We start from the raw sequence: 14,810 nt of genomic DNA, 5'->3' as shown, positions 1-14,810 counted from the left end.
ATCCTCCCCCCAAAGAATGTGGCCCCGGTGGGAACAAAGTTTCCTAAACATGCACTAGAAAAACAATTGAGTAACTTGGATTTAATTTCTTACCATCAAGATAAATGTCACTTCCTAATTCAGCATCAACCCAAAACATGGAGGCAACAGCACCTATCAATACATAGCTCAGAATATATATGCATCACAAAAGGCAGGTTTTTAAAAACTGGTTGAAAAACTGTTACTTTTCTGCAATTCTTAAAGGCTAAAGAAAATCAGAAAGTTGGGGGGGGGGGCAACCCAGTGGCTATATTTAGGCCAAATCAGATTTTACTTGCCCTAAATTATTCAAAGGCACATAGAAACATATATTTAATCTACATTACCAGTACTGAAAACCTCTGGCCAGTATCTTGGGCAGTTTTTTTGCACTTAAAACAGCACCATTGTTAAGAAGGCAACATTTTTAGCCAGCCTACCTTCAAATTGTGCATTGATAAACACACCATGGCTTAGATATTACAATTGTCATTTCTGACTTGTAGCTACCATCTGTATGCATGGGAGTGCTATTTCCCCTAAATTTAAAACAATGTTCAAGACAATTGTCTCTTAAAAGTTATGGCTATAGATATCAATGATACATACTTTCAACCAGGCATGTAACACTATTATGGAACAAAAGTGTTTAGAAATTATGAACTGAAGAATGCAATTACTAGGTCTGAAATCACACACTACTCTTACCCATGGTTGGAGTTAACTATTATATACAGAATTAAATTCTTCTCACCAATACGATTTTATGGGAGCAACTCCAACCTACAGAAAGAACCACGGCTGCAATCCTAACCATGTCTACTCTGAAGTAAACCCCACTGAATTCAATGGAGCTTACTCTTGGGTAAGTGAAGTTAGCATTGTAGTCCAGATCATCACACCTGTAAAGTTTTAAAACATATTGGATTCCCCGGAGTTAAGGGATACCCATTTTTAATAAAGAACAGCCTGAAAATTATTTAGTAAGAATCTGTAAAATTCTTTATCTTTCCATTGTGGAAAAGTGTGAATACATGAACATTTATTAAAGGTAAAGGTAAAGGTACCCCTGCCCGTACGGGCCAGTCTTGACAGACTCTAGGGTTGTGCGCTCATCTCACTCTATAGGCCGGGAGCCAGCGTGGTCCGCAGACACTTCCGGGTCACGTGGCCAGCGTGACAAGCTGCATCTGGCGAGCCAGCGCAGCACACGGAACGCCGTTTACCTTCCCGCTGGTAAGCGGTCCCTATTTATCTACTTGCACCCGGGGGTGCTTTTGAACGGCTAGGTTGGCAGGCGCTGGGACCGAACGACGGGAGCGCACCCCGCCGCGGGGATTCGAACCGCCGACCATGCGATCGGCAAGTCCTAGGCGCTGAGGTTTTACCCACAGCGCCACCCGGGTCCCTCTGAACATTTATTACTGAACAGTAAAGAAATAACAAAACTTCTGCAGGATGCTATATTTTGAAAAATAAGAAATCAAAATTTGTATTGACGTTCAACACGCACTTATGTCACAACATGAAGGATGCAAGAAATAGACAGCAATGAAAGTATTTTTTCCCCAAAAAGCTCACAAATATAATTGATTCCAGGGCTGTCTTAAAAAATGAAACACACAGGCATAAACAATAACACCTGAAGACTGCTGTCCACCCAAGGTGACAAGATGTGGTCTCCCAAGCATCACTGGGTGTCATGACTAAAATACCTGTCAGCTGCTTACAGTGATTACTCATGCAATATACATCAAGGGCCACAGAATCTATTGATTTCTTTCTCAAATGCCTTAATAGTTTTTCAACTAAACTGAAATAGGATTTGTGTATAACAGAAACAGAATCAATGTTATTTCTTTTGATGAAAATTATTTTACCATTACAATTATTTTGCTTTGAAATGTAGAGTGTCAGTCTCCTTAACATGAAACAATTGAATTGCAAAAAGGAATTTTATTCACCCTCCTAGCCAACAGCTCAGAGGTTTAATTAAAATGGCCCATAAAATATTTAGGCAGCATCGCAATGACTGTTTAGGCTTTATTTTTTGCAAGGACTATGTACTGCTGGACTAGTAAACAACAAATATGCAACTTCAAGAAGGGTTTAAAAAGCATATTATACTAGAGTACATTTGATTTCACTGAAGCCCCCAAGGGGCTAGAATTAAATAAGAAAGATTACACATAGATTCTGTATCTTGTAATAGGTCTAGACACACAGCTTTTTCCATGGAAAACAGGGCATACAGCCAAATCCTAAATATGAATTCTTAAGCAATTTTTTTTTTTTATCCTGGCTTTCTCAGATTAGCTTTTAGACCAAATACAGAGGTGCCTCGCAAGACGAAATTAATTCGTTCTGCAAGTTTTTTCGTCTTGTGAATTTTTTCGTCTTGCGAAGCACCACTGTGCATTGACGGTTTCCCATAGGAATGCATTGATGGTTTTAAGAAAAAGGCGCAAGACGTTTTCGTCTTGAGAAGCAAGCCCATAGGGAAATTCGTCTTGTGAAGCAACTCAAAAAACGAAAAACTCTTTTGTCTTGCGAGTTTTTTGTCTTGCAAGGCATTTGTCTTGCGAGGTACCACTGTATAATTATAGCTGTTGTGGGCTGGTCTGAGATGTTTTGTCACAGTAAGCAAAATGCTCAAAGCCACCCCCAAAGTCGCCACACAAGTGTCCCCTCACCTGCCCCCACGCTACTGCCAATGCAGCAGCAAGGACGCAGCAGTGAAGGCAACAGCACTGTGGCAGCAGTGTGAGCCAAGGAGTGGCAGGGCTGGCAGCAGGGCTGGGGGGCAGATCTGCCACCCAAGGCAAATGGCTTCACCTCGCCTCACTGACAAGCCACTCCTGGATACTATAAATGTGTGTGTGACTAGAGGTTTGAGAGGAGCAAGAAGATTTTGCATTGATGTTGCTCTTTAGGTTTCAAAAAATGCTCTCTCTGTTTGTGGTTGGCTAGTGTGAGAACAGGATGCTGGACTAAATGGGTCTTTGGTCTGATCCATCAGGTTCTTGAATTGTAGGGGTTATAAGATGCACTATTGACAGAAAGGATAGTTGTTGTGGAATCACCTTCGGCTACTCTTGTTTCCTGACAATTCCATTCTTTTTCTTTTGTATCCAAGCTACATCTACATCCTGACAGAGGCACAACGGAATACCCAATGCATTTCTGCTCATCCCATAAAGAAAAATTTCAACCCAGATTCTCACAACACAATCCTAACCACATCCTACTGAATTCAATGGGGCACTCTTAATCCATCCCCTTCCCCAAATTATATTTACCTGGATCTGCCAATCCAGTTGTCTCTAGCAAGATGTAGTCAAACTTGCCTTTCTTCTGCATTAAATTTTCAATAGCCTTCAAACCATTGTCCCTGATGAAAAAAGTAATCATTTAAAAGGAATTATCTTTATTGCTATTTATGCTACAGTACTTTCTAAATGAAACACAATACTATCCTAAAACCTATTTAGTATCCAAATTAGAAATCTACATGGTAATAAATTTTATTGTAATTCACTCATAGAACTTTGGTTATTAGGCAGTAAAAAGTGTAGCAAAGTGTAGCAAATAAATAAAATAATAATGAAATAATAAGTTCATCAGGGCTTTTAAAAAACTTTTACGAACTGCAGTACCTCATACCCTGTAATTGGAAGCTTGTTTTAAAAATCCATCCTAATTTTTTAAAAAAAGTGCTTCCATATATCCAACCTTCAGCACATTTCTGCTATCATAGAATCATAGAATCATAGAGTTGGAAGAGACCACAAGGGCCATGGAGTCCAACCCCCTGCCAAGCAGGAAACACCATCAGACCACTTCTGACATATGACTGTCAAGCCTCTGCTTAAAGACCTCCAAAGAAGGAGACTCCACCACACTCCTTGGCAGCAAATTCCACTGTCGAACAGCTCTTACTGTCAGGAAGTTCTTCCTAATGTTTAGGTGGAATCTTCTTTCTTGTAGTTTGGATCCATTGCTCCGTGTCCGCTTCTCTGGAGCAGCAGAAAACAACCTTTCTCCCTCCTCTATGTGACATCCTTTTATATATTTGAACATGGCTATCATATCACCCCTTAACCTCCTCTTCTCCAGGCTAAACATGCCCAGCTCCCTTAGCCGTTCCTCATAAGGCATCGTTTCCAGGCCTTTGACCATTTTGGTTGCCCTCCTCTGGACACGTTCCAGTTTGTCAGTGTCCTTCTTGAACTGTGGTGCCCAGAACTGGACACAGTACTCCAGGTGAGGTCTGACCAGAACAGAATACAGTGGCACTATTACTTCCCTTGATCTAGATGCTATACTCCTATTGATGCAGCCCAGAATTGCATTGGCTTTTTTAGCTGCCGCGTCACACTGTTGGCTCATGTCAAGTTTGTGGTCAACCAAGACTCCTAGATCCTTTTCACACGTACTGCTCTCAAGCCAGGTGTCACCCATCTTGTATTTGTGCCTCTCATTTTTTTTGCCCAAGTGTAATACTTTACATTTCTCCCTGTTAAAATTCATCTTGTTTGTTTTGGCCCAGTTCTCTAATCTGTCAAGGTCGTTTTGAAGTGTGATCCTGTCCTCTGGGGTGTTAGCCACCCCTCCCAGTTTGGTGTCATCTGCAAATTTGATCAGGATGCCCTTGAGTCCATCATCCAAGTCGTTGATAAAGATGTTGAATAAGACCGGGCCCAAGACAGAACCCTGTGGCACCCCACTAGTCACTCTTCTCCAGGATGAAGAGGAACCATTGATGAGCACCCTTTGGGTCCGGTCAGTCAGCCAGTTACAAATCCACTGAGTGGTAGCATAGTCAAGACGGCATTTTACCAGCTTCTTTACAAGAATATCATGGGGCACCTTGTCAAATGCCTTGCTGAAATCAAGGTAGACTACATCCACTGCGTTCCCTTCATCTACCAGGCTTGTAATTCTGTCAAAAAATGAGATCAGGTTCGTCTGACATGACTTATTTTTCAGAAATCCATGCTGACTATTGGTGATCACAGCATTCCTTTCTAGGTGCTCACAGATTGTTTGCTTAATGATCTGCTCCAGAATCTTCCCTGGTATTGATGTCAGACTGACTGGGCGGTAATTATTTGGGTCCTCTCTTTTCCCCTTTTTGAAAATAGGGACAACATTTGCCCTCCTCCAGTCTGCCGGGACTTCGCCTGTTCTCCAGGAATTCTCAAAGATGACTGCCAGTGGTTCTGAGATCACATCTGCTAGTTCTTTTAATACTCTTGGATGCAGTTTATCTGGCCCTGGAGACTTGAATACATCTAAACTAGCCAAGTATTCTTGTACTATCTCCCTAGTTATTCTGGGCTGTGTTTTCTCTGCTGAATCATTTGCTCCAAATTCTTCTGGTCGGGCATTGTTTTCTTTATCGGAGAAGACTGAGGCAAAGAAGGCATTGAGGAGTTCAGCCCTTTCTGTGTCCCCTGTTTGCATTTCACCATCTTCTCCTCTGAGCGACCCCACTGTTTCTTTGTTCTTCCTTTTGCTACGAACATACCCATAAAAGCCTTTTTTGTTGCTTTTAGCCTCCCTAGCAAGCCTGAGTTCATTCTGTGCTTTAGCTTTTCTGACTTTGTGTCTACACGTGCTGGCTATTTGTTTGAATTCCTCTTTGGTGGTTTCCCCCCTTTTCCATTTTTTGTACACATCCTTTTTTAATCTTAACTCAGTTAAAAGTTCTTTAGATAGCCACCCTGGCTTCTTTAGGCACCTTCCATGTTTCCGTCTCATTGGTATTGCCTGAAGTTGTGCTTTTACTATCTCCCTCTTAACAAACTCCCAGCCATCATGAACTCCCTTTCCTTTTAGTATTACTGTCCATGGGATCTCACCCAGCACTTCCCTAAGTTTTATGAAGTCGGCTTTCTTAAAGTCAAGAAATTGAGTCCTAGTATGCTTAGCTGCTCCTTTCCGCTGTATAGTAAACTTCAGAAGAGCATGATCACTCGCGCCTAATGATCCTTCCACTTCTACCCCACTAACCAGGTCATCAACATTGGTTAGGACCAGATCTAAAATGGCTGTTCCTCTTGTTGCTATCTTGCATCTTCTTCAGTATACAGTGGTAACTTGGGTTAAGTACCGTATTTTTCGCCCTATAGGACGCACTTTTTCCCCTCCAAAAATGAAGGGGAAATCTGGGTGCGTCCTATGGGGCGAATGCAGGCTTTCGCTGAAGCGTGGAGAGGGAGAGGGGTCGGTGCGCACCGACCCCTCTTGCTCTCCAGGCTTCAGGAAGACATCCGCAGCCTAGGCAGCCCTGCGGGAGGTCCCGCAGGGATGTCTAGGCTGCGGATAGCAGCCTGCTTCCCGGAGCGTCGGGCGCCCTGAAAGCAGAGCGCCCGGCGCTTCGGGAACACATCCGCACCCTAGGCAGTCCTGCGGGAGGTCCCCGCAGGGCTCCCCACGCTGCGGATAGCAGCCTGCCGCCCGGCGGGTGGGGCGCCCTGAAGCAGAGCGCCCCTCGCGCCGGGCAAACACCCGCAGCGTGGGGAGCCCTCCAGGAGTTCCCCGCAGCGCTCCCCACGCTGCGGATAGCAGCCTGCTGCCTGGCGCGAGGGGCGCTCTGCTTCAGGGCGCCCCTCACACCAGGCAGACACCCGCAGCGTGGGGAGCCCTCCAGGAGTTCCCCGCAGCGCTCCCCACGCTGCAGATAGCAGCCTGCTGCCTGGCGCGAGGGGCGCTCTGCTTCAGGGCGCCCCTCACGCCAGGCAGACACCCGCAGCGTCGGGAGCCCTCCAGGAGTTCCCCGCAGCGCTCCCCACGCTGCGGATAGCAGCCTGCTGCCTGGCGCGAGGGGCGCTCTGTTTCAGGGCGCCCCTCACGCCAGGCAGACACCCGCAGCGTGGGGAGCCCTCCAGGAGTTCCCCGCAGCGCTCCCCACGCTGTGGATAGCAGCCTGCTGCCTGGCGCGAGGGGCGCTCTGCTTCAGGGCGCCCCTCACGCCAGGCAGACACCCGCAGCGTCGGGAGCCCTCCAGGAGTTCCCTGCAGCGCTCCCCACGCTGCGGATAGCAGCCTGCTGCCTGGCGCGAGGGGCGCTCTGCTTCAGGGCGCCCCTCACGCCAGGCAGACACCCGCAGCGTGGGGAGCCCTCCAGGAGTTCCCTGCAGCGCTCCCCACGCTGCGGATAGCAGCCTGCTGCCTGGCGCGAGGGGCGCTCTGCTTCAGGGCGCCCCTCACGCCAGGCAGACACCCGCAGCGTGGGGAGCCCTCCAGGAGTTCCCCGCAGCGCTCCCCACGCTGCGGATAGCAGCCTGCTGCCTGGCGCGAGGGGCGCTCTGCTTCAGGGCGCCCCTCACGCCAGGCAGACACCTGCAGCGTCAGGAGCCCTCCAGGAGTTCCCTGCAGCGCTCCCCACGCTGCGGATTGCAGCCCGCTGCTTGGCGCGAGGGGCGCTCTGCTTCAGGGCACCCCTCACGCCAGGCATACATCCGCAGCGTCGGGAGCCCTCCAGGAGTTCCCCGCAGCGCTCCCCACGCTGCGGATAGCAGCCTGCTGCCCCTCATGCCGGGCAGACATTGGCCAGCCCCACAAGCTCGGGGGACAGCAGGGAGGCGCAGCGCCGCCACCCTGCTGTTCCTCGACCTGGTTCGGTTTCCCGGACCTGCTTTTGGGGGGGAAATAAAGGGGAAAAAAATTTCCTTTATTTCCACCCCAAAAAACTAGGTGCGTCCTATGGGACGGAGCGTCCTATGGGACGAAAAATACGGTACTTAATTCATTCCAAAGGTCCGTACTTAACCTGAAACTGTTCTTAACCTGAAGCACCACTTTAGCTAATAGAGCCTCCTGCTGCCGCCGCGCTGCTGGAGCACAATTTCTGTTCTCATCCTGAAGCAAAGTTCTTAACCTGAAGCACTATTTCTGGGTTAGCGGAGTCTGTAACCTGAAGCGTATGTAACCTGAGGTACCACTGTATTCATTGGTTTCAATATGAAATCATTAAAAAAGCAACTAATTTTCAGGTTTGGTCCTACAGAGGCTAATGTTTTTTATTTAAAACACAAATGAATTTGATTCATCTAGCTCAGCTTGCAAAAAATATTATTATTAAGCCTCCCTATAAGCTATTTTTCTCATATTAAAAAAGAATAGGAATAATGAGAAAATGCACACGAAAAAGACATTGTTGGAGAGAGGTTTCCAAGAAAAGCAATCGAGGTTTCAGCTGGAGATTTTGAATAATGATGTCAAAGTTCTGTCAAAAATGTATAAAATATTGCTTGAGTGGCATACGAAAGATGAGGAAGTGAAATCGGTTATGATTCAGTGGGCCAAAGATTTTGGATATAATATTCAATTTGATCAATGGATAAAATTGTGGAAGGAGGGAATGAAATTCACAGCATGTACTACAATAAAAGAAAACGTAATGAAAATGATGTATAGATGGTACGTAACACCAGTGAAACTTGGTAAGATGTATAAAATCTGTAATAAATGTTGGAAATGCAAAGAAAAAGAGGGAACATTTTACCACATGTGGTGGGAATGTAAAAAAGTGAAATGCTTTTGGGAAATGATCTATAATGAGATGAAGAAAATGTTGAAATATACATTTATTAAGAAACCAAAAGCATTTCTACTTGGGATAGTAGGGAACGAAATCAGTAAGAAAGATGTGAAATTGTTTAGATATGCAGTGACAGCAGCAAGAATTTTGATGGCCCAGAAATGGAAGCAGGAAGAAATGCCGACCAAGGAAGAATGGAGAATGAAATTGATGGAGTATGCAGAGATGGACAAATTGATTGGAAAAATAAGGAACCAACGCGATCAGAGATTTTCCGAGGACTGGAGTAAATTTACAGAATATATCAAAAATGAATGTGAGGAGCAACTAACGCTTGTTGGCTTTCAAGAAGCTTTGTGAAAAAGACTGATAGAAATGTTGTTTAAAAGAAAGGTTAAGACTAAGAGATATAATGTGCAATATAAATGTAAGAAATGTGAGATGTAGTGAGATTATGGAGAATTTTCAGATAGGCTGATGGAAGTCAAAAAGATGCTTATGTCAAAACAAATGTTAAATTTGGATAAAATGCTTATTGGAAAGTGAATAAAAATTATTTATAAAAAAAAAAAGAGAGAGAAAATGCACACGAAATCGAAGTCCTTGATGCTTCTGAGCTTCCTGAAGGAGGCAGTGGTAAGGCCCCATCCCCAGAAGACCTTCTCGACACAGAGGTATTCAATAATGCCTGGACAAAAATGCCCCCTTTTGCATGGTGAGCTCTAACAGCATCTGAATGAAGCTGTCCAGACACATTTCAATCTGGACTCAGACCCAGGTTCAGAATTAAATAGATTTGGTCTCTCAAACTGATGACCTTTCTGAAGAAAGGGATGGAGGACTGTGACCCTGTTAATTCTCCTCAATCTCTCCATGGCTTTTTATGCAACTGATCCTGTATTCTCCTAGGCCAGCTTCTGTGGGCTGGGAGTTGGAAACACCATACTACAAGACCTCTGCTTTTATTCGCAAGACCAACACCAAAGAGCAGCACTGGGAGACCTTTGTTTAGTTTCCCTGGCACTTGTGCTGTGGGGTCCTGCAATCCCATCTTATCTCTACAGCTTTTTAGCATTTATAGGAAGCAGTTGAGATCTGTTGCCCAGCAGCTTGGAGTATAGTACCATCAGTATGCTGATAACATGCAACAAGTCAGGTGATAGACTGGTATCTGGAGGCAGCAATGGATTCATGAGGACCAATAAATGGAAGCTGAATCCTGGTAAGATGAAGAGATTGATGTTGAGTGGTTCCTCGTGTTGGGAGATGTCTGTTCTGAAGAGAGATCCTTCTTCTGATGTTTGTAACTTGTGGCTGTTGTTGGAGTCATCACTGCCACTTGGAGCCTAGGTGTCTTTTGTTGCAAAGGAACACCTATGCCTATCTCTGCCTGGTTCACCAGCTTTTTCTTTACCTGAACCAAGATAGCATGGCTATAGTACTAAGTGCTCTTACAACCTCTTGCTTAGACTACTGTAAAGCTCTCAACTTGGGGCTGTCCTTGAAGGTGGTCTAAAAACTCCAGGTGGTGCAGAATGTGACCTCCAGCTTGTTGACTGGCTCCACAAAATGGGATCATGGAATAGGTCAGTCAGTAGAGCAAGAGACTCTTAATCTCAGGGTAATGGCACAGAACAGGCGCTCTTGAATAATGGCACCCCAAATGCAGAGCTCCCTCCCCACATTTGTCCTCTACTGTTTTTAGGCATCAGCTTAAGTTGCATTTGTTACTTCAGACCTATGGGAATTGATGTATGATCTCAACTGCTGCTAGACTGTTTGATCTTTGAGGTCTTTTTCTGATACTTATTTTCTTTATTGTTGGCTCTGTGTTTTAAGTAGGTTGCTATGTACTGCCCTGGGAATCTTTGGGTTGAAGGCAGAACACAACTTTAATAAACAGCAATATATTATGTATTTTTTTTAACACTGGAATTCTCACCAACTGGTTCCTGTCACAGGAGAACTACTTAATAACTACAGGAGAATCATGCTGAACTATGAAGACACATGAGTTAAAAGGAAAAGGATCAATTTTAAAGTCAGTGGTGGTTGTTTTAAAAGGTGAAAGGTAAGGTAAAGGACCCCTGGACAGTTAAGTCCAGTCAAATTTGACTATGAGGTGCAACACTCATCTCCGCTTTCAGGCCGAGGGAGCCGGCATTTGTCTGCAGACAGCTTTTCCGGGTCATGTACTGGTATGCTTTCGAACTGCAAGGTTGGCAGGAGCTGGGTTTGCAAACTAATGGGAGCTCACCCCGTTGTGTGGATTTGAACTGCTGACCTTGAGATCGGCAAGCTCAAGAGGCTCAGTGGTTTAGACCACAGTGCCACATGGGTCCTTTACCATACCTTAAAAAAAACCCTTACTTTACAGAACAGCATAGACATCCATTTCTGAGTTCCAGCCATTCTTCATAGAGTTCTCCACCCTGACTTACAGCCAAGGATTTTTCCAAGGCGCTTCCTGAAAATACAAGAAAAATACTACCGTAACATTGTGTCTTACACTCAATTTTCATTCTGTCTGATAAACGTGAGAGAGCAGGCACAATGATCAAAACTCCAGCAGTTACAAAGCAGAATCCAAAATGTCTTGGCTTATATTCTTCTCGGACTAAGACATTATACCTTTAGCCAAGGGTGGCCAAAAAAATCCTAGTCCAAATCAAACTCCATTTTAATTAGGCTGAAAACCTTTCATACTTCATACCGTCTTATACTTCAGTTATAACATACTAACATGAATAAGAGGTAAAAGGAAAATATAGTAAGAAAGAGGAAACTCTTCAGACAATTTGTATTGCTGAGCCTCTTCTCTAAACTAGATGAAGACCATGGATTGATGTCTGAATGAAGACGTGACAAGTGAGGTGTGCACCTTTTACTAAACAAAATGAGAATTCAGGTAGGGTTTAATTTTGTTCCACACCTCATAAAGAGCAGTCTAGATTATAATATCCTATAACAATGCCATCCCAGCTGATCAAACAAGGTACTTCATACCTTGAAAAGTCAGCTGAGAACATTTGGGCCTGTTCTCCTTTGTGCTGGTTGAAAATACTATGTATTCAGCCTACAGGGATTAGTCTAATACCAAAGAGCACCCAAACACATACAGCTGGGTGAGCAGATGTACATGTTTCTAAGCAACAACTGTACTTCAAATAATTTAAAAGATAAAAAATGAGTTTTTTCCTCTCTCAAGGATGTAAGTGTGCAAAGTGTTTCAAGAACATTTTTATGTTTACAAGATTTAGGCTCTGATATACAAAACCTTTTTGTTTTATGCATAGTTATACATACCTTCACCAAATTCATTTAGAATAATTGCTATCCTCTTGTTGTGCTGTTCTGTCAAAATATAATTAAGAAGAGTGGTTTTTCCAGCACCTAAAAAAACAGAACAAACTTTTTATGCAAAGAAAATGGAGGGGGGAATACATATACAACTTAGAAATAAAAATATGCTTTCAAATAGAACTTTACAGGCAGTGACCAGAACATCCTGAAATGTTAATATTAATTCCTGATCTCTTCACAAACATTGCACATATTGTCTTAAGATGGACCTCATGTTCTTAATATAAATTTATGGGACACAGCACATTTTTCAAGTTACACTAAAAACATTTCTTTCTTTGCTTCATCATGTAATTTTAACACCAAACTCATTTCCCGGTATTTATAAACAACTACACCAAACAATGGAAAACTCCTAGATTTGATATCATGGCATATCTTCAGAAACTTATGAAACCAACTTTGAAACTAGGAAATAAACTTCAATGTACTTTGGTCAAATTTCTGGGGGCTAAAAAAATTCAATTTTAATAAGTTCTTGATTCAGTTAAAGTTATAGAAATGTCTTTGAGTTAAAAATAATGATGTTTCTTAGTGGTCAAGAAGCGCACCATGACTCTACCCCATTAAAAGATGCCAAGGCACCATCATCACCTTGCTGTCATAGAACTCAAAAACTTATCTGTGATAGCAATTTAGCCCTGTACAGATGCTCAAATCCTGCAAAGTAGGGAATCAGCATCATGACTGATATTTGCATCTTGACTTCTGATTTACCTAGAGATTATACAATGCATGTAAGCTTCTGTGCAAATTTAGGTGATGGGCTGCTGCAAACTAATTCTCCATCTCACAAAGAGAAGCAGTATAAGGCATTTCTTTGCTTCTAAATGCAGGCTTGATGCTCCAACAACTGACCTGAACATCCTTGCTCTCTAATCACATCACATCAACAGCACAGGTATTTAATTCATAACACAATTTATTTATTTTTTCACATTAGTTTAAATTTCTTACATGAACTCTACTATACTCTTCTCTAGTATAGAGCATATACAAGGAAAACAAGACAAGTGCAAAAATTGATGTAATACTACTTTTAAATAAAACAAATCATAGTTCCATATAATAATAAAAATGCATTATTAAGCACCCTACAGTGACAATTTGACATACAGTTTATTACCTAAATAGCCAGTAATAATGGTAACAGGAATCTTATATGGAATATCCTGTCCTGCATGGTCCTTTATCTGCTGTTCTCTAATTGGAATCAGCTCAGGGCAATCCTCTTCTTCCTCCACAGTAGAGCCTTCCATTTCTGAGTCACTATAACCACCTGCCAATCAAAGACAACAGTTAAAACCAATGGGGAAGGGCTCAAGAAGGGAAGCCTTTAAACACTAGGAACCAGAGGGCTGTGAATAAGAGACCCTGAAACCCTAACTCTTCACAACCATGTGTGCTATGCCTCATTTTGGCCCCTCACATATTCCTTATTGAAGCATCATGCAGTTTTCCCCTAAATCTATATAAAAGCCAATCTCCTACTTTGCAGCACAATAAAGCAAAACAATCCAGAATGGAGCCATTCAGATAGGAAGAGGCCAGTTGCTCAATGCCTTAGTTTTCAATCGCTGCATCACTAAGAGCAGGACTTGGTGTGAAGAAGTGTTCCACTTTACTTTCTCCCACAATACTGAATGGCTGCCATTCACTCCTATGGGATCAGGTCAAGTTCTGCACTTGAACACAGCCTCACAGCAAGGAAAAACCTGCAGACCATGTGATCGCTGACACCAACACTGTGTGCAGTATCTACCTCCACTGAAGGCATAGCTGGGGGGGGGGGGGAGGGACATGCACCTGTCACCATTCTGTCTGGCTCTCTTGCAGATTTGGAATGCCTCAACAGCAGTTGTTTTAAACTACTTTCTTTTGACCCCAAGTGTTCAGAAAATTCTGTCAAAATCCTCAATCATTGAAAACTAGGAAGTTACATCAGGGAGAACCTTTCATGCGGCTGAAATATTTTGCAAAATTACAAAGAACATGACTTTTTCCATCTTATTTTAAAAAGTCTAAAGTAAAATATTTAATGAAAGTATTTTGCAAAAATATATTCTGATTATTTCTGCTTTTAGTTTAGCGTTTTTATTTGTTTACTTGATTGGGGGGAGGCCGCTGCCCGCCCAACCCTTCCTTAGGAAAGGGCAAATATCCAGCGATCCACCCGATTCAGAGGGTGTTCTCACCAGGGGCGAAAGCTGCCCTCCATTTACTGAGAGGAGCGAGGCCTGGAGGCTGAAGAATAATGTCGTCACCCTTTTCGACTCTTCGGAGCCAGAGATAATGCCTGAGGTGAGAAACGCCAAGCAGATTCCGAATCGGGTCCCCGAAGGCGGGGGGTCGGGTCCCTCGGCGGAATTCCTCTCTCCCTCGCGACCCCAAAGGAGATCCGGAAGCCCCGCGCAGATCTCGCGGGACCCCGCTGCGCGAGGAAGCCCCGCCACACTCTGCACATGCGCAGGAGTTCGCGCAGAAGAGGCACCTATTGGACGGACAGCCGCCCTGCCTTCTCTCGCGCACCTGCAAGCTCCGCCCCGTCGCCTCGCCGCTTCCTACCCAGCCACGCACGCATGCGCGCCTCAGCTTCCTTCCCAGGCGAGGAACGTCGGTTCCTTCCTGCTGCCGTACAAGAGGCTGCGACGGGTCGCGTCATCGGAGACGTCAGAGGGCATCTTGCCATGTCGGCATTGGCGTCACAGGAAGAAGGTTCGGGGAGGCAGCGGACCCCTCCTCTCACTCAAGGAATTCTGGGCCCTGTAGTTTACAGAGCTTCAGCTCCCGGCGAAACTTCACAAACCAGAATTCTTTTTTTTTTAATAAATATTTTATTCGATTTTACATAAAAAGCACAAAAGAGAAACAAAAACAAC

The 14,810-nt window shown here is 44.1% G+C and overlaps 1 protein-coding gene across 9 annotated transcripts in view; it reads right to left on the bottom strand.

Moving 5' to 3' along the window:
• The window catches only part of LOC310659727 (zinc-regulated GTPase metalloprotein activator 1A-like), a 32,906-nt gene extending 18,319 nt beyond the window's left edge, over positions 1-14,587 (bottom strand). For 2 of the 9 annotated variants that reach the window (XR_014502960.1, XM_083403508.1), the window contains exons 1-6: positions 14,154-14,476; positions 13,058-13,210; positions 11,875-11,961; positions 10,939-11,035; positions 3,321-3,412; positions 94-153 (exon numbers count right to left, since the gene is read on the bottom strand). Coding sequence is in view for 7 of the 9 variants with exons in the window: in XM_083403508.1 (XP_083259634.1) it covers positions 94-153; positions 3,321-3,412; positions 10,939-11,035; positions 11,875-11,961; positions 13,058-13,190 (469 nt within the window). In the remaining 2 variants the exon portion in view is untranslated. Of the gene's footprint in view, positions 1-93; positions 154-3,320; positions 3,413-10,938; positions 11,036-11,874; positions 11,962-13,057; positions 13,211-14,126 lie in introns of all 9 variants that reach the window. The other 7 variants (XM_083403506.1, XM_083403509.1, XR_014502961.1 and 4 more) reach the window with 6 other exon arrangements.
• Positions 14,588-14,810: the final 223 nt, after the last annotated feature.

This window comes from Podarcis tiliguerta, assembly GCF_965153285.1.
Source record: "Podarcis tiliguerta genome assembly, chromosome: 11".
Lineage (NCBI taxonomy): Eukaryota > Metazoa > Chordata > Lepidosauria > Squamata > Lacertidae > Podarcis > Podarcis tiliguerta.
The sequence above is the reverse complement of the archived record's forward strand: the minus strand, read 5'-3'. Positions and strand labels throughout refer to the sequence as shown.